Source organism: Lepus europaeus, chromosome 2 (genome assembly GCF_033115175.1).
Source record: "Lepus europaeus isolate LE1 chromosome 2, mLepTim1.pri, whole genome shotgun sequence".
NCBI classification, from domain to species: domain Eukaryota; kingdom Metazoa; phylum Chordata; class Mammalia; order Lagomorpha; family Leporidae; genus Lepus; species Lepus europaeus.
In genome coordinates, this window is record NC_084828.1 from 147,490,363 (window position 1) to 147,512,851 (window position 22,489).

Consider the following 22,489-nt stretch of genomic DNA (forward strand, 5'->3'; position numbering starts at 1 on the left):
GTGTTTTACAGGAATAACTGGTTCTTCAGCTTGGCATTTGGTTGTTTAAAAATAAAATTATGATCAAATGTCATACTTTCTAAGAAGAGAGCAGCATTCCTGCTTCACTGGAGTTGACAGTGAGAAATTGAGAAATGTAAGCCTAGGTAATTAATTGAGTAGCTGGAGTGTTTTCATTCTGAGTGGCAGAGAGAAAACAGGAATACATGCTAATGACAAGATGCTCTCTTTTTATTCCTTGGCTGGCTGTCCTTGGTCTTTTTTTATCTTTTTTTTTTTTTCCTAACAGAGATAGACAGAGAGAGAGAGAGAGAGAAAAGTCTTCCTTCTGTTGGTTCACCCCCCAAATGGCCGCTACGGCTGGCACTGTGCCAATCCGAAGCCAGGAGCCAGGTGCTTCTCCTGGTCTCCCATGCAGGTGCAGGGCCCAAGGACTTGGGCCATCCTCCACTGCCCTCCCAGGCCACAGCAGAGAGCTGGAGTGGAAGAGGAGCAACCGGGACTAGAACCCGGTGCCCATATGGGATGCCGGCGCCACAGGCGGAGGATTAGCCAAGTGAGCCATGGCGCCGGCCCCTGTCCTTGGTTTTTGCCACCGTCCAGCAGTCTGTCTATTCTCCACTGCCCAGCTTGGTCTGCTTTGTCCATGTTCCCACTGGTGCTTCCAGTCGTGTCTGTGGAGCCCGCTTCTGTCTGGAGGTCTCCTCTGACTCTTCTCGCAGTGCTGCTCCATCCTGTCAGCCTCGCTGAAACCGGAGTTTTCTCTTGAAAGTGATGGTTTTCTTATAACCTTTTCCCAGTCGCTGGGAGCTGATTTTTTTGGTTGGTTGGTTGGTTTTTACTACTCCTTCCCCATTCTTGGGGCAGGAACCAGCTCTCTTCTTTTTCTGTTGAATTATAATTTGTTGAGGTGAAATTCATTTAGCAAATGAGCAGTTGAGAAGTGAGCAGTTCAGTGGCATTGACACCATGTTGTGCAGCCACCCCTTTCATCCAGTTCCGAAGTATTTCTAACACTCAGAGTAAAAGCTCTTACTCACTGAGCAGTTTCTTCTCATCCCCCTCCCCTGGCTCCTGGCAACCTCCGATCTGCATTCTGTCCTGTGGACTTCTCTATTCTAGGTATTTCACAGAACCCGAGTCATACAGTATGTGAGCTTTATGTCCAATTCTTTTTACTGAGCAAATTTGGAGATTCTCCTACATTATACCATGAGATTAATACTTAATTACTTTTTTAAAAAAGTTTAAAATTTTTTTATTTTAAAGGCAAAATGACAGAGATAGATAAATAGGTAGATAGACATATTCCATCTCTGGTTTACTCCTCCAAATGCCCTCAATAGCCAGGGCTGGGTCATGCTGATGTCGGGATCCCAGAACTCCATCTGGGTCTCCTACATGGGTGGCAGGAATTTGCGTAATGGAGGCGTCACCTGCTGCCTCCCAAAGTGTGTGTTAGCAAGAGGCTGGATCAGAAGTGGAGTGGCTGGGACTAAAACCAGACACTCTGATATGGAATGTGGGCATCCCAAGCGGTATCTTAAATGCTGCACCCAAACACTCACCTGTTCATTACATTTTATGGCTGAATAATATTCCAGTCTATGTTTGTGCCACAGTTTATTTGCCCATTCCCCCGTTTGTGACTGTTACATTTGTGAATATTATGGATAATGCTATTGTAAATATCCATGTAGATGTACTTCATTGAGTATCTGTTTTATTTTTTCAGTTTGTTTATTTGAAATACAGAGGAACAGAGGTAAAAATCTTCTATCTGCTGGTTCACTCCCCCAAATGCCTGCAATAGCCAGGAGCCAGAAATTCCCTGTGGTTTCCCACATCAGTGGTTGGGACCCCAGTACTTCAGCCATCTTCTCTTGCCTCCTGTGTGTGCATCAGCAGGAAGCTGGGTTGAAGGGTGAGGTGGGACGAGAGCCACACACTCCAAAATAGGCTGTGGGCCTCCCAAGTGCCAACTTAACTACTGTACCACAGCGCCAGCCCCTGAGTACCTGCTTTTAATTTAGAATACTGTGTACACCTGGAAGTGGAATTGTGGGTCATGTGGCAATTGTTTAAGTTGAGGAACCACTAAACTGTTTTCCATATTGGTTGAACTGGTTTGCATTCCTACCAACAATGTAGAAGAATTCAAGTTTCTCTACGTCTTCGTAAACACTTGTTATTTTCTGCTTTCTTCTTCTTCTTCTTTTTTTTTTTAAAGACTTTATTTATTTCTTTGAGAGACAGACAGAGAGGAAGAGACAGAGAGAAAGGTCTTCAATCTGCTGGTTCACTCCCTAGATGGCCGGAAAGGCCAGAGCTGGGCCAATCCAAAGCCAGGAGCCAGGAGCTTCTTCCAGGTCTCCCACATGGGTGCAAGGGCCCAAGCACTTGGGCCATCTTCAGCTGCTTTCCCAGGCCACAGCAGAGAGCTGGATCAGCAGAGGAGCAGCTGGGACTTGAATCAGTACCCATATGGGATGCTGACACCACAGGTAGAGGCTTAACCTTCTTTTTATTTATTTATTTTTTAAAGACATGGATACTTTAAAAAATATTTATTTATTTGAAATGCAGAGTTACAGAGAGAGAGAGATAGGGAGGTCGGTCTTCCATCCGCTGGTTCACTCTCCAAATGGCTGCAATGGTTGGAGATACACTGATCCAAAGCCAGGAGCCAGGAGCTTCTTCTGGGTCTCCCTCATGGGTACAGGGGCCCAAGGACTTGGGCCATCTTCTGCTGCTTTCCCAGGCCATGTTAGAGCACTGGATCAGAAGTGGAGCAGCCAGGACTCGAACTGTCGCCCATGGGCTGGTACCACAGGCAGTGGCTTTAGGCTTTATCCGCTACGCCACAGTGCGGGCCCTGCCTTAACATTCTGTGCCACAGCACCAGCCTCTGATCTATGTTTTTCTTTCCTTGCTCCTGCTGTTGGTGTGATTCTTAAGAATCCATTGCCAAATCCAAGATAATGAAGAGATATCTCTCTTCTTTTGAAGGTTTATTTATTTTTATTTGAAAGGCAGAGTTACAGAGAGAGAGAGAGACAGACAGAGACAGATTTTCTGTCTACTGGTTGACCCTCCAAATGGCCACAACCAGGAACTGCAGGATGTAAACCATCTTCCACTGCTTTCCCAGGTGCATACAGCAGGGAGCTGGAGCAAGAAGTGGAGCAGCTGGGACTTGAACTGGCATGCATATGGGATGCCGGCATCGCAGGCTGTAGCTTAACCCACTGTGCCACAATGCCAGCCCTTCCCTATGTTTTCTTCTAAGAATTTTATGGTTTTAGGTTTTAGCATTAATGCATTTTGAATTTTATATATAGTATAAGCTTAGCATCCAGTTTCATTCTTTCACATGTGGATATCTAGTTGTTTCAGAACCCTTTATTGAAGAGACTTTTCTGGTGGCCGGCTCTGTGGCATAGTAAGTTAAGCCTCTACCTGCAGTGCTGGCATCCCTTATGGGTACTGGTTTTAGTCCTGGCTGCTCCACTTCTGATTAAGCTCCCTGCAAATGGCCTGGGAAAGCAGTGGAAGATGGCACAAGTGCTTGGGCCCTAGTACCCACGTGGGAAACCTGAAGAAGCTCCTGACTCCTGGCTTCAAATTGGCCCAGCTGCAGCCATTGCAGCCATTTGAGGAGTGAACCAGCAGATGGAAGACCTCTTTCTGTCTCTCAAATCAATAGTCTTGGCACTTGTCAAAAATGAATTGTTATGCCACTATCATTTTTTTTTTTCTTTTTTTCTTTCCAAGCCAGACTTTATCCAGCTTTACTAAGGATTCTTTTCAAGAATAATCATGGTATTTCAGACAGGACTTGGGCAGACAATTGTGAAAATATACAACAACTTTAGTTCCTTTTTCCAATGGACTCCCAAAATCAGAAAGCCAATATAAAGCCCAATGAAGTCTTCATCTGATGCTCTGAACAGGGGACTTTGAGAGTGAGGGTTGGCCTTTCACGTTTAGCATGTTGTTCAACAGCTTTTCACAAGCCCATCCTGACTTCCAGGAAGTGAATTGAAAATGGCAGAATGGTGAATCTGCAGACCCACAGCCTAGAAAAGGAACCGCAGTTCTGTTGGGACAGCATCTCAGCAGTGCCACTGGGAAGGCCAGCTTGCCTGTCGTGCTGGCTTTGGGGTCAGGTCCCGGCAGGTCTCTGGGTTTGAGGGAGTTAAGTCTATGCTGAAGGCAGACAGGGAAGAGGAAGAGAACACAAAATCAAGTTCACTCCCCCCCTCCCCCCCAGTTATGGGTCCTAGTGGCTGTGTGTTGACAGCAGGGAATCCCTCCTCTCTCAGAACTGGAAGGGAAAGGTGTTTTCTCACATCAGTCCAGCCTCAGAGACTCTGTGAGTGCCCTGTGCCCTCTGCCCCCAAACAGCAGTGTTCTGTGTGTTAACAACTAGTTTGAAAAAAAGTAAAACAAAATTCTGCATTTTTATAAAACTTGATAAAAACAGTATTTCAAACTGTGCAGTCAGCAGAAGCACGCAGTTATCAGAAATGCACACACTCACTTAGTGTGTCTAGCACCTTCTGAGCTCTGCGCATGGGCTGTTCTGCTGTCTCCGTTTTCTGCAGGGTTATTGCCATCCTTGTCAGCATCAGCTTTTCTCTTTTTCCCTTTGGGTACCATCTCTCCCTTTTCTGCAGGGGCCTTTTCAGGCTTGGGTTCTGGCTTTGGAGGAGCAGATTGGCTGACAACCGTGTGGGTCTCGGGTTCGACCTTCACCTGAGCCTGACCTCCTTGAGCACCCCCTTCAGCCTCTCTCTTGGGCATGGTGGCATGGCGGTGCAGGCTGGGTTGGTCCAGGGGTCGTTCTTGCCTCTTCTTTACAGTGCTCCCTCCCAGGAGCACGTTGTTTTGTTTAAAGTAGTTTTGTGATGAGTTTTGAAATTAGAATTTTGAAATTGCAACTCTGTTCAGTTTTTTAAAAAGATTTATTTAGGCTGTGGAGTTGCATTCCATATGGGTGCCAGTTTGAGTCCTGGCTGCTCCACTTCCAATCCAGCTCCCTGATAATATGCCTGGGAAGAAAGTGGAGGATGGCCCAAGTGTGTGGGTCCCTGCACCCAGGTGGGAGATTTGGATGGAGTACCAAGCTCCTGACTTCAGTCCTGCCCAGCCCCAGCTGTTGTGGCCATTTGTGGAGTGAACCAGAGGATAGAAGATTCCCCACCCCTAGCTTTTCAAATAAATAAATCTTTTTTTAAATTTATTTATTCATTTGAAAGTCAGAGTTACACAGAGAGAGAAGGAGAAGCAGAGAGAGAGAGAGAGAGGTCTTTCATCTGCTGGCTCACTCTCCAACTGGTGGCAATGGCCGGAGCTGGCGCTGATCCGAAGCCAGGAGCCAGGAGCTTCCTCTGGGTCTTTCCATATGGGTACGGGGGCCCAAGGACTTGGGCCATCTTCTACTGCCTTCCCAGGCCATAGCAGAGAGCTGGATCGGAAGTGGAGCAGCTGAGTCTCGAACCAGCGCCCATATGGCATGCGGGCATCTCAGGCAGTGGTTTTACCTGCTATGCCACAGAGCCAATCTTTTTAAAAAAATATTTTAGTAGAGACACAGAGAGAGAGAGAGGGAGAGAGAGAGAGAGGGAATGAGAATGAGAATCTTCCATCTGCTGGTCCACTCCCCAAATGGCTGCAACAGCCAGGTCTGAGACAGACCAAAGCCAGGAGCCAAAAACTCCATCCTGGTCTCCGACATAGGCGGCAGGGGCCCAAGTACTTGGACCATCTTCTGCTACGTTCCCAGGTACGTTAACAGGGAGCTGGTTCAGAAGCAGAGTAGACAGCCAGTGCTCGAACTGGCACTCCCACATGGGTTGCCAGCTTTGCCAATGGCAATTTAACCTGCTGTCCCACAGTTATGGCTCCTGCAATCATTTTTAAGATTGTTTTGGTTATTTGGGGCTGCTTGCAATTCTATATTAATTTGAGGATCTTTCCCATTTCTGAATTTAGAACTTTGATAGACATTGCACTGAATCTGTAAATCATTTTGGGTTATATTGTCATCCTAATGTTAAGTCTTCCAATCTGTGAATATGGTATGTTTTTCCATTTACTGAGGTCCTTAATTCTTTCAACAATATTTTGTCATTTCCAGCATAGAAGTATTTCACACTTGTGGTTACATTTCTTAAGTATTTTATTCTTAAGATACTGCTATAAATGAAATTGTTTTCTTAATTTCCTTTATGGAGTGTTCCAAGAATCCACTCTTAGGCATTCATTACCATTTCCCTGTTTTGATCATCTTGCCCCAGGATGATGACTCGAGATTCTCTTTTCTTGATTTCTGTGATAGTTACTTGTTTGACTTTTGACCCATCTGGGTTGTGGGAGTCACCAGACCACAACAGAATGATCCTCAGAGACTTTATTCTGCCTTGCATTTTATTTCCCTTCCTTAATCCAGAAGGGTTTTTCTCTTGGTTGCTACTCCTTTGACCATGCTAAGTGTCCCTGTTCCCAGGTCTGTTTCCAAATAAGGCAGTGCCGGGATGACCAACCACCATATATTTGGTCCTTGCCTTGGCCTTGCAGTCTCCTTTTTATAAGTGTGGCACCCTAATCTTCTTCCCCATCATTCCCTTCTTCTGGAACCAGTCTGGCAACACAAACGCCAGTATATTGCTCTGAAGAAACAGCATACTAAGAAGAATAAGGAAGAGGCTGAAGAATATGCTCACTTTTTTGGCCAAGACAATGACGGAAGCCAGAGAAAACTGCCAGGCTGATATTGCCAAGAAATCCAGGCTCTCCTTTTTGAGAGCTTCTACTTCTAGATTTGAGCCAAAATAAGATTTAAGAGTACGAACAATTTATATACCTATATATAAATTATATAATTTGCATGCTAATATCAGTCATAGATAGGTAGTTTTGTGTCACAGTTGTCTTTATATTGGCTTCTCTCTGTATTTCTACTATTGTGGTTTTTTGGTAAGTCATCTTTTTTTTTTTTTTTTAAGATTTATTTTACTTATTTGAAAGGCAGAGTTTCAGAGTTAGAGAGAGGAAGAAACAGAGAGAGCTCTTCCATGTGCTGGTTCACTCCCCAAATGGCTGCAACAGTCGATGCTGGGCCAGGATGAAGTGAGGAACTTCATCTGGGTCTCCCACTCTTCCGCTGCTTTCCCAGGCATGTTGACATAGAGCGTGGATCGGAAGTGGAGCAGCCAGGACTCAAAGTGGCGCCCGTATGAGATGCTAGTGATGCAGGTGGTGGCTTTAGCCCCAGCTTTTACATTTTGATTTAGAACAGTAACAATTCGTGATTATTATACTTTCATCACTTCTTTGTATAAAGTGATTCTCTATTCTTTTAAAAACGTAAATCTCAGATTAATGTCTTTTGGAGTAACTTTTTTGTGAAGAACATGTAATTGATATGTTTTCTGAGGCCTTCTGAAAATCTGTTTTCTTTGCAAATGATGAGAGTTTGTCTGGAAATAGAGTTCCTTGCCTGCATTCTATTCCTCTGAAGACCACTATTGCTTTGTTCCAGTCCATCATCCTTAGGGTTTCCCATGTTATTCCCATTCAGATTGTGAGCAGATTTAGCTAAGATTCCTGGCTAACCAAGAATTTTCATTTCAGAGCCCCATTGTCAGTTGGAGCATGTAGTCTCCCATGATGCTTGTCAAGTTTTGCCTTTTGGTGTAGGTATTTTAAGGAAAAGTTGGGGAAAGGTGTTTTGCTTTAATCATTGATCTTCGATCATCATAGATGTTAATTTTGATGGTAGCCTACAAATATGAACTTTTACCAAGTTTTGTTTCATTAGCTTGCACCAACCCTTCATGGATTTTAGACACTTATTGATTTTTGTTTTATTTATTTATTTTTTTAAAGATTTATTTACTTTACTTGAAAGTCAGAGTTACATAGAGAGAGGAGAGGCAGGGGGAGGGTTTCCATTTGCTGGTTCACTCCCCCATTGGCCTCAACAGCCAGAGCTGCGTGGATCCGAAGCCAGGAGCCAGGAGCTTTTTCCAGGTCGCCCATACAGGTGCAAGGGCCCAAGGACTTGGGCCGTCTTCTACTGCTTTTCCAGGCCATAGCAGAGAACTGGATCAGAAGTGGAGCAACCGGGTCTCGAACCAGCGCCTACATGGGATGTTGGCGCTGCAGGCGGCGGCTTTACCAGCTGTGCCACAGTGCTGGCCCCAATTTTTATTGTACTGAATTGCTGTTGCAGTTGTATGCATATTTAAGTTTTTTTTTTTTTCCAACTTAACGTTTATAGAAAATTTAAGAGAAGAAAAAAGATAAAGGTATACATTAATCTACCATTTATAATGAACCATTGTTTATATTTTTTGGGATTTTCTTTTAAAAAAATAGAAGATAGGACATTTGAGTTAATAGTTAAGATGCCTGCATTTCTGTTCTGGAATTTGATTCCAGCTCAGGCTCCTCCTGATTCTGGCTTCCTGTTAGCACAGATCCTGAGCGCAGCAGGTGGAGACTGAAGCAGTTGCATTCTTGCTACTCATGTGGGAGACTTGGATTGAGTTCCCAGTTCCTGCCTCCAGCCCTAGCCCAGCCCTGGCCAGTGTGGACTTTTGGAGTGTGCACTAGCAGTAGAGAGCTCTGTCTCTCTGCCTTGCAAATAAATTTATTGAAAATTAAAATAGAACATACACACTACATGTAACATGGAGTTACATAAATGAGATTCTTCAATAGGTTCATGGAAAAATGAGTAATATGAAAATCTGTGTGTGGATTTCAAAAATTTTTACACCAAAATAAAATTGCCTTTTAGTTTTATTTACCCACAAATATTTTCAAGTAGCTTTGAATATTTAATTCACTAAACCTTTTTTTTTTTTTTAAAGACTTATTTGTTTATTTGAAAGAGATTCAGAGTTAAAGGAGGGAGAGAGATCTTTCATCTGATTCACTCCCCAGCTGTCCACAAGGGCCAGCACCTGGAGCCAGAAGCTTCATCCAGGTCTCGCGTGTGTGGGAGGGACCCAACCACTTGGGTCACCTGCTGCTGCTTTTCCCAGGTCATTAGCAGGGAGTTGGATTGGAAGTAGAGCAGCCAGGACATGAACTGGAGCCCATATGGTATGCCACTGACACAGGTAGTGGCGTTACCTGATAGGCCCCTGAACACATTTTATATTCATGGGCTGTTCTGAGTGTCAGTTGTTGAAAATTTGCTTTGTGTAGTTTGTATTTCTCATTTTAATAGTACATTCTGAGCAAAATCAAGTTCATTCAAATTTATTTGTAATAGTTCTGTTCATGACTTCGTATTTTTTTTTTCCGATATTTTTTAGTTACATTTTTGGTCATTGAAACTTGTCTTCAAAGGGGAAGCCCAAAATGAAATATAGGTGAACTGGTAGTTATTTGGCTCTTAGGGTATTACCTCTCTCCTCCAAAGAAGGAAAAACTGTTGGAAACCACTATTCTCTATTATGAATATATTATGGTTTATTAATCACTATTTTATTGCTGGTAATTTATATTGCTTTCTCCAATCTTAATTATCATTTTGGTTAATATTTTTGAGCATAAAAATTTGTTCATCTTTGGCTTCTGTATGATGGATTTTTAGTAATGGAATTACTCAAAGAGTATAAATATTTATAAAACTTTAGATATAGTTACAAATTGCTTGCCATATCCTAACATTCAGTATTATATTTAAAGAACATAAGTGTTGCTGTTATAACATCAAATGTATTCTTTTTAAAAAAAAAAAACACCCTCAAAATTGCCTCTTTGCTAAAAATAACAGGATTTATGGGAAAAATAAGGTTAAGGGCAGACCACTCAAGACCTCTACGATTTTCAAGCCAGAGTACTAACAAAAGCATAATTGGTACCTTATGAGGTAACTTGGGCAGCTCACTCAAACCACTTAACTTGGCGGAGGCTGCCTCAGGAGAGTTAAGGAAAAAAAACACCTAAAATACAAGAGGATGGAAGCCGCAGGCTTGCATGGTCTTGAGCCAACACAGATGAAAGTAACTTGTTAAGCTGGGGGGCTGCCACTGTGGTGGGCACAGGTGGGCACAGGTAACTTGCTGTGGTCCAGGAGAGACAGAGCCCTAGGTGCAGGTGCTGTTTTAATGTATTTTTAAAGATTTATTTAGTTATTTTAAAGGCAGAGATAGAGACAGAGATAGAGAGGTCTTCAGTCCTCTGGTTCACTTCCCAAATGGCTGTAAAGACTGGAGCTGGCTCAGGCTGAAGTCAGGATCCTGGAGCTTTTTCCAGGTCTCCCATGTGGGGTGGCAGAAGCCCAACCACTTGGATCTTCTTCTGCTGCTTTCCCAGGTGCTGCATAGGAAGTAGAGCAGCTGGGACTTGAACCAGTGTCTGTATGAGATTCTGGTGTGGCAGGTGGAGGCTTAACCTGCTGGCTCCTGTTTTAATATTCTTAAAATAGGGCCTAGATGGCTCCTGCCTCGAAGCTTATCTGAGTTGACAGTCCTTTTCTTCTCCACTGGAAGTTGTAATTCACTTCCTGCTGCTCCTTTTCTCTGCCTGGGGAAATTCATATGTGAAACTGATCCAATTCTTATTTGTTATTTTGGTTACTAACCACTTACATGCTAATTGGTGTTATATGAACATGTTTTATGATAGCACAGACTGTATTTGCTGAACTTAATAGGTGAAAATTTGAATATAATGATTTCTTTGAAGAAATCCTAACCCTTTGAAGGAGATAGTTTGAAAACACATGTTTTCAAAATCTGTAGTAAAAAACCAGCAACTTTAAAAATTGTATTGTTATTTAGTACCTTGATCTAGGGTAGTGAATTTCAAATTTACAGTGTATTTTGGTGGCCATTAGGTGTTCATGGAGATTTGGATCACAGGGCTTGTCAATATTAATTTACTTGCAGTCATTCATTTGTGAGAATAGCTGCACCCAGGATTACAAAGCATTCAGTTATAGACAAAGAAGTCAGTAAGTGGGAGAGTTGGTTCAAGATTGGGTGTTTTCTCAGTGGGGTGTGTATGTCTAACATAGACTGCTAGAAGTTGGGCTTCTAGTAAGAAAGTAATTTACATAATTGGCTGAGGCCTGTAAGAAGGAAAATGAGGAAATGTTTGGTATAAAGAATGGGAGAAGGAACAGGATTACAGATACTGAGGATAGTAGGAACTCAGAGAACAGCTGTGGTAATTTTAAAGAAAACCAGCAAAAGAGCTGCTATTGAGATTACATTCCAAGATTATGGAGTGGAGTAGTTTGCATTTGCTACCTTCCATCCAAGTTGGTTGCTTTGATATGGATGAAGGTTGTTGGAGCTGAAGAATAGAAGGAGCGCAGAGGGCAGGATGCAGGAGTGAGTTGGTCTCAGGAACATTGGGAGTCTGCCTAATTTGTCATGGAGGAGGATGTATAGAACTGGTTTCAGAATCCCCAGTGAACAAGATAGCTAAGGTGATGGGAAGGATGGCTGGTGGCTTAGTTTGATGGCATAATCTTAAAGGAAAAAGATCTTTCGATAAGGATGTTCAAATAATCATCTAAAGTGGGAGTCCTGGGGTCCACAGCTGTTCCTACTAAGGGTAGGAAGAAGGGCCCTTTGGGCCTCACAGGGCCAGGGAAAGTTCTAGGCAGCACAGAAAGGCTCATCGAAGAGAAGTCAGGGAAGAACAGCCAGGGTGATGAGCATGCCAACTACAGCTGAGGTTTTAGAAGCCTGAAAAAGTTAGCTGGCTGCAGTCTGCTCAGCTGGGATGTTGCGGCGTTCTTTCTTTGTGTTCAAAGAAAACGTTCTCTGCTTAGGAACCATGGTTTCTGAGATGTTTGGGTTGGGAGAAGTAAAGAGACTTTGAGCCATTTGGAGAGAAGAGATATTCCAGGAGGTTGGGAAGGAATTGGCTGTGTCCTTTGAGAGCTAAGAATTTGAAAAATTTCTGGTAGGACTCACCAACAAATTAGTAAGTGCATGCGCAGCTTGGGAGTATGTTTGCCTTGTGTTCTATTCGTGTCTGACTGCTTATAGCTCTTTCCCAGCTAGCTTGGTAGAGAACTGAATTTGCAGAACCACTAGATGTTCTTGACACTTTGTTGTCTGGAAAACTTAAACACATACAACGCTATCTTCATTGTTATTACTATTAATAGCATAAAAGCTGTTATTATTAGGAACAAAATTCTTTATTTCCCTATGAAAGGTGTTTGAGGTTTAAAACTGAAAGCTCTTGATCACTGAAGATTAATTTTTTCTAAATTTTTTTTTAGTGCTAGCATTGTTCTATGATTTGCAAGTTTTTTTTGAGATGGAAAAAAAGCTAAGAACTGTTGAGTATTAACTTTTACTTTCCTCTTTATGTAGTGCCCAGATTTGAGATGTTTAGGTGGTTGAATTTTAGAAAATACGCATGTTATCTCCCATTCCAGTCAAGATACAGAACATTTCCATCACCCCGGACATTCCTTGGTGTCTCTTTCTAATCCATCTGTTAGTCTCCCTTTCACTACCCTCTCTAGGCAACCACTAATGTGATTGCAGTCACCATGAATTAGTTTTGCCTGTTCTAGAACTTTATAGAAACAGTTATATAGTATGTACTCTCTTGTGCCTACTGTCTTTCACCTACAGTCTGAAATTCATCCCTGTTGTTACAAAGTCTCAACAATTTATTTTCATTGCTGAGTAGTATTCTGTTGTATGGATAAACAATTGTTTATCCACTCATCAGTTGATGGACATTTGTGTTGTTTCCAGTTTTGGCTATTTTGAATAGCTATAAACACTATGGGCTATGAACACTCCTGCAGAAATCTTTCTGTGGACATTCGTTATTACTTTTGGTAATTACTTAGAAGTGGAATTGCTGGGTCACAGAGTAGGTGTAGGTTTAAATTTATGACACTGCCGGCTTTCCAAAGTTGTTGAACATTCTCACGCTCCCAGAAATGCATGAGTTGCAAGTGCTCCATATCCTTGTCATCATTCAATTTTAGTTATTCTCTTGACTACCAGGGGTTCTCCTTGTGGTTTAAATTGTATTTTTCTAATGATTAATAATGATTAGCACCTTCTCCTAAGCTTATTGGTCATTTATGTATCTTCCGTAGTTATGAAATATCTTCTTACAACTTTTTTTCCATTTTATTTAATTGAGTTATATTTTTATTTTTATTTGTAAGAGTTCTTTGTTCTAGAAACAAATTCTTTCATTAAAAAAATTAACCAAAAAAAAATTAACCAGTGTCTCACCACTTGCCCTCAAACAAGTCTTACATTGTGAATATTTTCTCCCAACTGTGACTTGCATTTCATTTTCTTAATGCCTTTTTCAGAGCAGAAGTTTTTAATTTCGATGAACACCCATTTGTTCATTTTTTTCTCTTGGTTTATTGTTTTGTTGGCCTGAAAAGGAAATCTTTGCTTATTCCAGGTTGTGAAGATTTTTATACCTAGCTGTATTTTCTTCTAGAAGTTTTATAGTTTCAGCATTTACACTGAGGTTTATATCTCAAGTCACATTTTGTGTGATGTATAAGATAAGGGCCATTTTTTCCCCATTATTTTATTATTATCCATCCAGTTGCTTTAGCATCACTTGTTGAAAATATTTTAATTGGGGCCTTTACTGTGGCACAGCAGGTTAACACCCTGGCCTGAAGCGCTGGCATCCCATATGGGTGCTGATTCTAGTCCTGATGCTCCACTTCCAATCCAGCTCTCTGCTCTGGCCTGGAAAAGCAGTAGAAGTAGCAGGCCCCTACACCTGCATGGGAGACCCCGAAGAAGCTCATGGATTCCAATTGGCACAGCTCCGGCTGTTGCGGCCATCTAGGGAGTGAATCAGTGGATGGAAGACTCTCTCTCTCTCTCTCTCTCTCTCTCTCTGCCTCTCCTCTCTCTCGCTGTAACTCTTTTAAATAAATAAATCTTTAAAAATATTTTAATTGATTTGCCTTGATCCTTTGTTGAAATTTCATTGACTGTATAGTTGCAGGTTTATTTTTGGAGTCTGTTCTATTCTGCTGATATGTCTGTCTATATACCAGTACCACTTTGTCTTGATTGCCATAGCAATTCAAGCATATTGCTAAACCAGGTAATGTGGATCTCCCAACATTGTTTCTTTTTAAGATTGTTTTGATAGGACAGACATTTGGTATAACTGTGAATACACCTCTTGAGGCACCCAAATCCTGTATCAGTGTTTGGGTTCTAGTCTGGATTCTGCTCTTGATTTTAACTTCCTGCTAATGTACGCCCTGGGAGGCAGCAGGTGCTGGCTCAGGTACTGGAATCACTGTCACTCACATGGGAGATCTGGATGGAGTTCCTGGCTCCTGGCTTCAGTTTGGCCGACTCTGACTGTTGTGGGCATTTTGGGGAGAAAACCATCTTGGCATCTTAACAGTATTGAGGCTCACCCAAAAGTGGAATATCGCTTCACTTATATAGGCCTTTTATTTTTTCTTAGCCATGTGTTTTGTAGTTTTCAGTGTAAGGGTGCTTCTTCACAAAGCTTTAGTTAACTTTATTCTTAGATCTGTGAATGGTATTGAGTTATGGTATTGAGTTTCAAATTTTACTTTTCAGTTATTTATAAATGCAGTCATTTTTTAATATTGGCCTTGAATTGTAAGATTTTGCTAAATTTTCTAAGTGGTATTTCAGGACCCTCAGTGCAAGGTTGAATAAAAGTGGTAGAAGTGGACATCTTTGCCTTATTTCTGATTCTAGGAATAAGGACTTAATAATTACCATTGAATATGATGTTAGCTGTAGGATTTTTGTAGATGCTTTTACCAGCCTGAGGAAGTTTCTGCCTGTTTCTAGTTTGCTGACAGTTTTGGCTTTTTCCCCCACCAACATGCCTTTGAATTTTGGCAGCTGTCTTTTCTGTATCCATTGAGATAATCTGGGCTTGTCTGATGAAGTGATTTTTATGGAATTTCTTAAAAGCTCAGCCTTCGAGCTGGCATTGTGGGCATCCTAGTTACTCCACTTTCTGTCCAGCTCCCTGTTAATGCAGCTGGGAAAGCAATGGGTTTTGGTCCAAGTACCTAGGTCCCTGCTACCCTTTTGAGAGACCTGATAGAGTTCTAGGTTTCTGGTTTCAAGCTAGCCGATTCCCTGCCATTCAAGTCATCTGGGAGTGAACCAGCAGATGGAAAGTCTTTCTCTCTCTCTGTAACTCTTTCAAATAAATAAATCTCAAAAAAAAATTTAAGCTTGCACATTTGATCATGATGTGTTAATGCTTTTTTCATATATTCAGTTTGCTACTGTTTTGTGGAGAACGAAGGATTTTGGTCTATAATTATCTTGTAATGTTAGGTTTTAGTACCAGTCTGATGCTGCCCCCTTAAGATGAGTTAGGAAGCAGTCCTTCAAGCATTTTTTGATAGAGTTTATGTAAGATTGGTGTTATAACTTTCCTTTTTAAAAATACTTATTTATTTGAAAGTCAGAGTTACACAGAGAGAAGGAGAGACAGAAAGAGAGAGACAGAGAGAGAGAGAGAGGTCTTCCATCCACTGGTTCACTTCCCAACTGGCTGCAATGGCTGGAGCTGTGCTGATCTGAAGCCAGAGCCAGGAGCTTCTTTTGGGTCTCCCATGCAGGTGCAGGGGCCCAAGCACTTGGGCCATCTTCTACTGCTTTCCCAGGCTGTACCAGAGAGCTAGATTGGAAGTGGAGCAGCTGGGACTAGAACCGGTGCTCACATGGGTTGCCAGCACTGCAGGTGGCGGCTTTACCCACTAAGCCACAGTGCCAGCCCCCTCACATGTTTTGATCTTTTGATTTCCTAGAGAATGTTAGTTTCCAACTATAATTGTGGATTTGTTTGTTGATTGCTATTTTCCCTATTGTTTTTTCTTTCTATATTTGAAGCTCTTTTGTTAATTGTACTACTGCATCTTGTGGTTTTCATTAATGTGGAATCTTATTAATATATTTCATATTAATTAATGATTTATTACTATGAAGTCTTTTTGCATTGAGTTCTAGTTTGTGTCATGTGAGTGCTGCCTCATTTTTTACATTTCTTTTCTTATTTTTATTTACCCAGCATATATTTCTAAGGTTTGTTCTAAGTGTAACTCTGGCAAACAGCATCTATCTGGAATAGAGTAAGACTGAGCTTTTTTTTTTTTTTTTCTTAAATAAAGAAATTTAAACTATTCAGAATTATTGGGCACTTAGCCTTCTTGTTGCATTCCCATCTTACTTTGTCCCAAATCTTTACCTCCTTTCTCCCCGTCTCCTTTGCTTCCCTCTTTCTGCAGCTCCCCAGTCCTCCCTCCTGGGAGACTGGCGCTGCCTGTCCTGCCCTCAGGGAAGCCTTCTGCAGAAAACCTCCATCTTTATTTCACTGCATTCGGTGCCCTGTCTGGGATAAATCAAACACTGGGCCCTCACCAGTGCAGAGCTTTCCCCAGGTAAGCCTGTCATTTCTGAATTAATGATTGTATCGTATCCGGTTCAGAAATGAGAAAACTAAATTTATAGGCAAAGTGCTTGTAGCAGAGTTATTTCTGTACCTATATGCTTAGGACGGAGGAGATCTCCATACTGACCTCTCAGCATACCATGAGGTTACAGTAAATGTAAAATTCGCATTTCCTGTGGCCTCCCCTTAGATTTTTTCTTCAACATGTAGAGTATTTTGTCATGCATTACTAGAGGGAAACCTGGACATAACATTAAATATCACAAATAAATTCAAGGGAAAGTTAATTCCTCCTTTTATGTTTGCAGTCTTTTTGGTTTATTGTAGAGAAAACCCTCTGTGCGATTCTTTACCTCTCTCAAACACTTGGTAATACCTTTCTCCGCTCCTTTTGTAAACCATGGGCTGGGTTCAAGTTCACTGCTTTGATAGGCCCTAGAATATAGTATATTGTTTTGTTTTCATTTTAATTGTTTTTGGCTACTTTGTATTTTTTTCAAAAATTAATTTTTACACTTAAGATTGAACTTTTCCTTTTTTTAAAGATTTATTTATTTATTTGAAAGTCAGAGTTGCACAGAGAGAGAAGGAGAGGCAGAGAGAGAGGTCTTCCATCTGCTGGCTCACTCCCCAATTGGCTGCAATGGCTGGAGCTGCGCCGATCTGAAGCCAGGAGCTCCTTCCAGGTCTCCCACGTGGGTGCAGGGGCCCAAGGGCTTCGACCATCTTCCACTGCCTTCCCAGGCCATAGCAGAGAGTGGGATTGGAAGAGGAGCAGCTGGGTCTCAAACTGGCACCCATATGGGATGCCAACACTGCAGGCGGCGGCTTTACCTGCTGTGCCACAGCACCGGCCCCAAACTTTTCCTTTAAGATTTTTGATTGGGTCAATTTTATTTTTATTTTAAGAGGTTATTTATTTGAAAGGCAGAGACAGAGATACATTGCTATCCACTAGTTTACTCCCCAAATGCCCACATTGGGTGGGACTGGCTCAGATTTGATGTTGGGACCTTGGAACTCAATCCAGGTCTCCCGTGGGAGTAGCAGGACCCCCCCCCCCCCAAGTCCATGGGTTATCACCTGCTGCCTTTCAGGGTGCACGTTAGCAGGAAATGGGAATCAGGAGTGAAACGAACTCAAACCCAGGTGCTCCGACAAGGGCTGCACCAGCGCACATGGCTTCTTAACTGCTGCACTGAACACCTGCCCCTGAGTCAGCGTTCAAGCAAAATATTCAATACAGGTGGTGTAAAAAGTATGGCAGGATGGCAGAAGAGGGGCTGCGTGCTGGAGGTTGGATGTGGCCCTGGTTAAGGTCATATGGGAATGAGTGAAGCGTGGGAGTCGCTTCTCCAGCAGTTTTAGGCTTGGTCGCTGTTTCTGTGTTGTCTAGTGAGTGTCTGCTTTGGGCCAAGAACTCCATCCGTGATGAGAAATGTGGTAACGTCTACCTGCAGTCAAGGGAAAGAGGGAAAGAGGCTGTGTGCCCGAGTGCCGCTGTGGTAACTGCTGGCAGAAGGGCGAGGACTTGGAGGTCGTCTCTGGGTGGCTTCTGCAGCTGCTGGCTTACACTTCTGCTTTAACTCTCTTGTCCTTCTGCCTTCCATGTCGAATCTCTTTCTAAATCCACATCTGTTCTTTGAGAGGAGTGTTCCTTCATAAGCTCTACTCTGAGAGGTACTGTATCCAGAGGGAAGAGCATCCCACCGTCCAGAAGACAGACTGGCAGGCAGTTTTATTGCATATGTTTTAGCCAGAGAACAACTTGTTTTGGGTTCAAGTTTTGTCTCTGTTGGTGGTGATGAAACCCATTGTCCTTCCTACATTGTAGGGCAGCACACATGCGAGCCATGTGTAACATATTTATAACTCTTATCTCCACTCTATTATTAGAAATACTGATGGCCATGATTTTGAAGGTATTTTGGATGCTTAATTTTTTTCCTATTTTTTTCTAGGTCTCGATGCAGAACTTTATTACGTGAGAAACGACCTTATTAGTCACTACGCTCTATCCTTTAACCTGTTAGTACCCAGTGAGACAAATTTCTTGCACTTCACTTGGCATGCGAAGTCCAAGGTAAGAGAGTGGTTACGTGGCTATCCCGACAGGGTCTCCCAGGCCCAGAGACAAGGGCTGTTATTGAGGAGTAGACTATCATTTGAACAAAGGGTCCCTGGGCGGTGTGCTAGAACCATGGTGGATCTTTTTTAAATCTTGAGCCTACTCTAAAAGTTCTCAGGTTTTAAAATGAATGTGGTTTATTTATTAGCACGTGGCAGAACACATTGCGATCAAGCTGGAAGAGGGGGCTGTTAGACCTGAGAATGACTTTGCTGTTCTGGTGAAGCCTTCCAGGTGGGGTTGAGGGACTTTGTGAGCTCTGTCAGGCCTGTTTGATCAAATGGATGTGGTGCTCCCATGTGTGGTCAAGAAAGATGCAGACGCAGCAGCCCGCATGCGTACTGTGAAGCTGCTTTAATCCTGGGGTGGGGGTGGGCCGTGGCCCCAATACTTCAGAAACCTCTTGCCTGGCTGACTTGTCACCAGGTTCCTTGCATTTCCTCTGACTGGCTGGGTTCCTCAAACAGTTTTCTCCTGGGTCAAGGAGTGGGAGGCTGACTGGGGACTGTGCTATCCTCTCAACCGACTTCAGGTTCTATAATCAGCTTTAAATAAATAAGATGTTATTTGGAAACAAAAATAATTTGCTACTAAAAGTAAGAAATAATACTTATTGTAGAGGTTTATTAAATATTATAAAGTGGTGTCCTGATACATATAAAGCGGTGACCACTTTAATGTACAGTTTTTAATGTAATTTTTTCTCCTTAGAAAATGTTAATTGAAAATTTTTAAATATTATAGAAATGTTTTAAGAGCTAAAGACACTGCAATAAGACTTTGTAGTTTTATACTTAGAAGCAATCATTGTTTGGTATAACTTCTTGAAATTTCCCCCTTTTTTCCTTTTAAAGCAAAAAAAAAAAGGCTTTTATGTAGCATATGTTTTTCATTATTTTTCTCCTACCTTTCATCTTGACATCTTTCCATTTCTCTACCTCACTGATTTTCTTGAATGGTTTTATAGTATGATAGTGTAATGCTTCCCTTCACTGTTAATTTCTTTTGCTTTGTATAATATGCAAAAATCTATGGTAAGGGATGGTGAATACAATTCATCTTTGTTGATGTTTCTATAAAACTTTGCTCTTTAAACAAATTTTGATTTATCTGTTTTTCATTTAATTGAAAGAGAGAGATCTGCCATCCTCTGGCTGGTTCACTCCTCTGATGCTCACAACTGCCCTGGGTGGGCCAGGCTGAAGCCAAGGAATTGGGAACTCCACCTGGGTTTCCCACATGGGTTGCAGGGACCCAAGTACTCAACATCTTCACCTCCCAGGGTGTGCTGTAGCAGGAAATTGGATCTGAAGCAGAGGTGGGAGTCCAACCTCAGCACTCAGTTATGGTGTGTGGGCATCTCAAGTGGCTGGTTGCCTGCTGTGCCACAACACCCGCCTGAGTGCTTTGCTGATTTTTAGTTAATTTTTTTGTTTTTTGTTTTGCTGAGACCAGTGTTTCATATGTTGGTTAAGTTGCTGTGTGGGATGCCTCTAATCCATATTGTAGTGCCTGATTCAATTCCTGGCTGCTCTGCTTCTGTCCCAGCTTCCTGCTAATATGCACCATTGCAGGCAGCACTTGATTGCCTCTGCCATCCACGTGGGAGTCCTGGATGGAGTTCTGCCTGGCACAGTCCTGGCTGTTGAGGGCAGCTGGGGAGGGAACCCATGTAATGGAAGATCTCTCTCCATCTGTTGCTCTTCTTGTCTCTCTCTGCTTTTCAAATTAAAACAATTAATTTTTTTCCAGTTTCACTATTGATTAAATGTGTGTATATGCATATATATGTATATGCATGTATATGCATATATATGTGTGGGTATGCATGTATAGGTAGATATATTAAAAATACCTTTGTTTATTGTGCACAGTGGTATTTCTGAATAGTAAATTGTTACCCAGAAGTGAAATGGCAGGGTCAAAGATTTTGATAGATATTACCAGTTCCAGTTTCAGTTGCTCCATTTCTGATGTAGTTCCCTACTAGTACATATCTTGGGAGGGCAGAGAAGATGGCCCAAGTACTTGGTTCCCTGCCATATATATGGGAGACCAGAATGGAGGTCCTGGCTCCTGGCTTCAGCCTGGTCCAGCCCCAGCTGTTGCAGCCATTTGGGGGAGTGAACTAGTGGATGGGAGATCTCTCTCTCCCCCTCGTCCTCTCCTCCTCCATCCCCATCCCCCTCTCTCTCCTCCCTCTCCCTTTATCTCACAAGCACAAGTTTTTTCCCCTGAACTGTTTGGAAGTACATTGCAAGCATCGTGTCCCTTTACCCCTAAGAACATCAATGTATATTTTCTGAGAATAAGATAATTCTTTACAGAACCAAAGTACAGTTATCAAATCAGGAAATTTAGCATTGTTTTAGTACTATTACTGAATTCATAGTATTCATATTTCATCAGCTCTCCCAAGAATGCTCTGTATAGCTAGTTTTTGCTAGTTTGTACATATCTCTTAAGTTCCTATTAACCTGGACCAGTTCTAAGCCTTTCTTTGTGCTTTTTGATCTTGACATTTTTGAACTCTATAGGCCAGTTATTTTGTAGAATGTTCATTGGTTTGAGTTGTCTCAAGTTTCCCTGTGATTAGGTTCAGGAATGTCTCTTGGCGGGACACCAGAGAATGCACATGATGTCACTTACAATGGTGATGTTCATGCAGTGTGTTAGATACTAACACATATGTTCTAAAATGACATGTTGGGATGATTGACGAGAGGTGGTTGCAGTAGATTTGGTATAGTATGATAGCCCCCAGAGATCCAGCACTTCTGTGAACATCTTTCAGGCAGAGAAACTTCTTATATTCCCTCCAGAACTCATAGTTAATTCTTTGTTTCACCTTCTGTCTTTGATGTTGATGAATATAAAACAAAAGATACATCTTTTCTAAATAACGGGGAGTCTCCTAGAGGATTCTAGTCTAGGTACTGCTACTGATCTCCAGCAGAGTATACTATTTCTGCATACACTTAGGGAAAAAGAATTCTGATATATCATGAGAACGTTTCCTGGGCCAGTGTACAGGTTGTGATTTGTGAGTAAAAAGACAGTGTGGGAAATGGCAGTTAGAATTGAGCAGGGTGAGGGCCGGTGCTGTGGTGCAGTAGGTTAAGCCACAGCCTGCAACACTGGCATCCCATATTGGAGTACTGGTTCGAGTCTCAGCTGCTTCTCTTCCAGTCCAGATCCCTGCTAACCCACCTGAGAAGGCAGCAGAAGATGGCCCATGTACTTGGGTCCCTGCCATTAACGTGGGAGACTTGGATGGAGTTCTGGCTGCTGGTTTCTGCCTATCCCATTGTGGACTGTCACAGCTATTTGGGAGTACCCAGTGGATGGAAGATTCTCTCTCTCTCTCTCTCTCTGCTTTTAAAATAAATAAATCTTAAAAAAAAAAATTGAACAGATTGAAACCTCTTACTTGTTTTTAAAGATATGTACACTGGATGTTTTTATTTGTAGTGTGTTTCAGGGGTGTAATGTTGCTGGGAGTGGTGTTTGAATTTTGGGAGCTTGTCACAGGAGTAAGTTGCAGAGGAAGCAGGTAGACAGAAGGGGGCACCGATGAATATTTATGCGTTTGAAAGGGAGGACCCAGGAGGAGCCTTGATGCAGCTCAAATTAACTCTTCCATAGCGTTCTCATTATCTTGTAGAATATGATTTCTCCACCTTGAGCACACATTTTGGCTGCTGTTGCTGGTCTGATACTTCTGGTGACGTAGAAGTTTCATGACTTGTAGTAGGGTATCTCCATTTATTTATATGTCCAAGCCCCAGTCTGGAAGGGATCCCAGTCTCCTCCTCCTGCACCTTGTAAGTCCAGCTGGTTCTCTCATAGTTACATTTTGAATGCCTTTCATGTCTCTCTTGGGACCCAAAGCCTCCTTCTTAGTTTGAATCTTCA

The 22,489-nt window shown here is 42.3% G+C and overlaps 2 protein-coding genes across 3 annotated transcripts in view; one reads left to right on the top strand and one right to left on the bottom strand.

Moving 5' to 3' along the window:
* The window catches only part of RYK (receptor like tyrosine kinase), a 101,972-nt gene that overhangs the window by 23,937 nt on the left and 55,546 nt on the right, over window positions 1–22,489 (top strand). For both annotated transcript variants that reach the window (XM_062214558.1, XM_062214564.1), the window contains exon 2: window positions 18,408–18,529. In XM_062214558.1, coding sequence (XP_062070542.1) covers window positions 18,408–18,529 — 122 coding nt within the window. The remainder of the gene's footprint in view (window positions 1–18,407; window positions 18,530–22,489) is intronic.
* LOC133749681 (non-histone chromosomal protein HMG-17-like) lies at window positions 4,540–4,806 on the bottom strand. The gene has a single exon (XM_062178974.1). It carries the CDS (start codon window positions 4,804–4,806, stop codon window positions 4,540–4,542), a length of 267 nt encoding a protein of 88 aa, XP_062034958.1.

Excerpts from the sequence above, each read along its gene's own strand:
- LOC133749681 (XM_062178974.1), bottom strand. The coding sequence starts at position 4,806 with ATGCCCAAGAGAGAGGCTGAAGGGGGTGCTCAAGGAGGTCAGGCTCAG.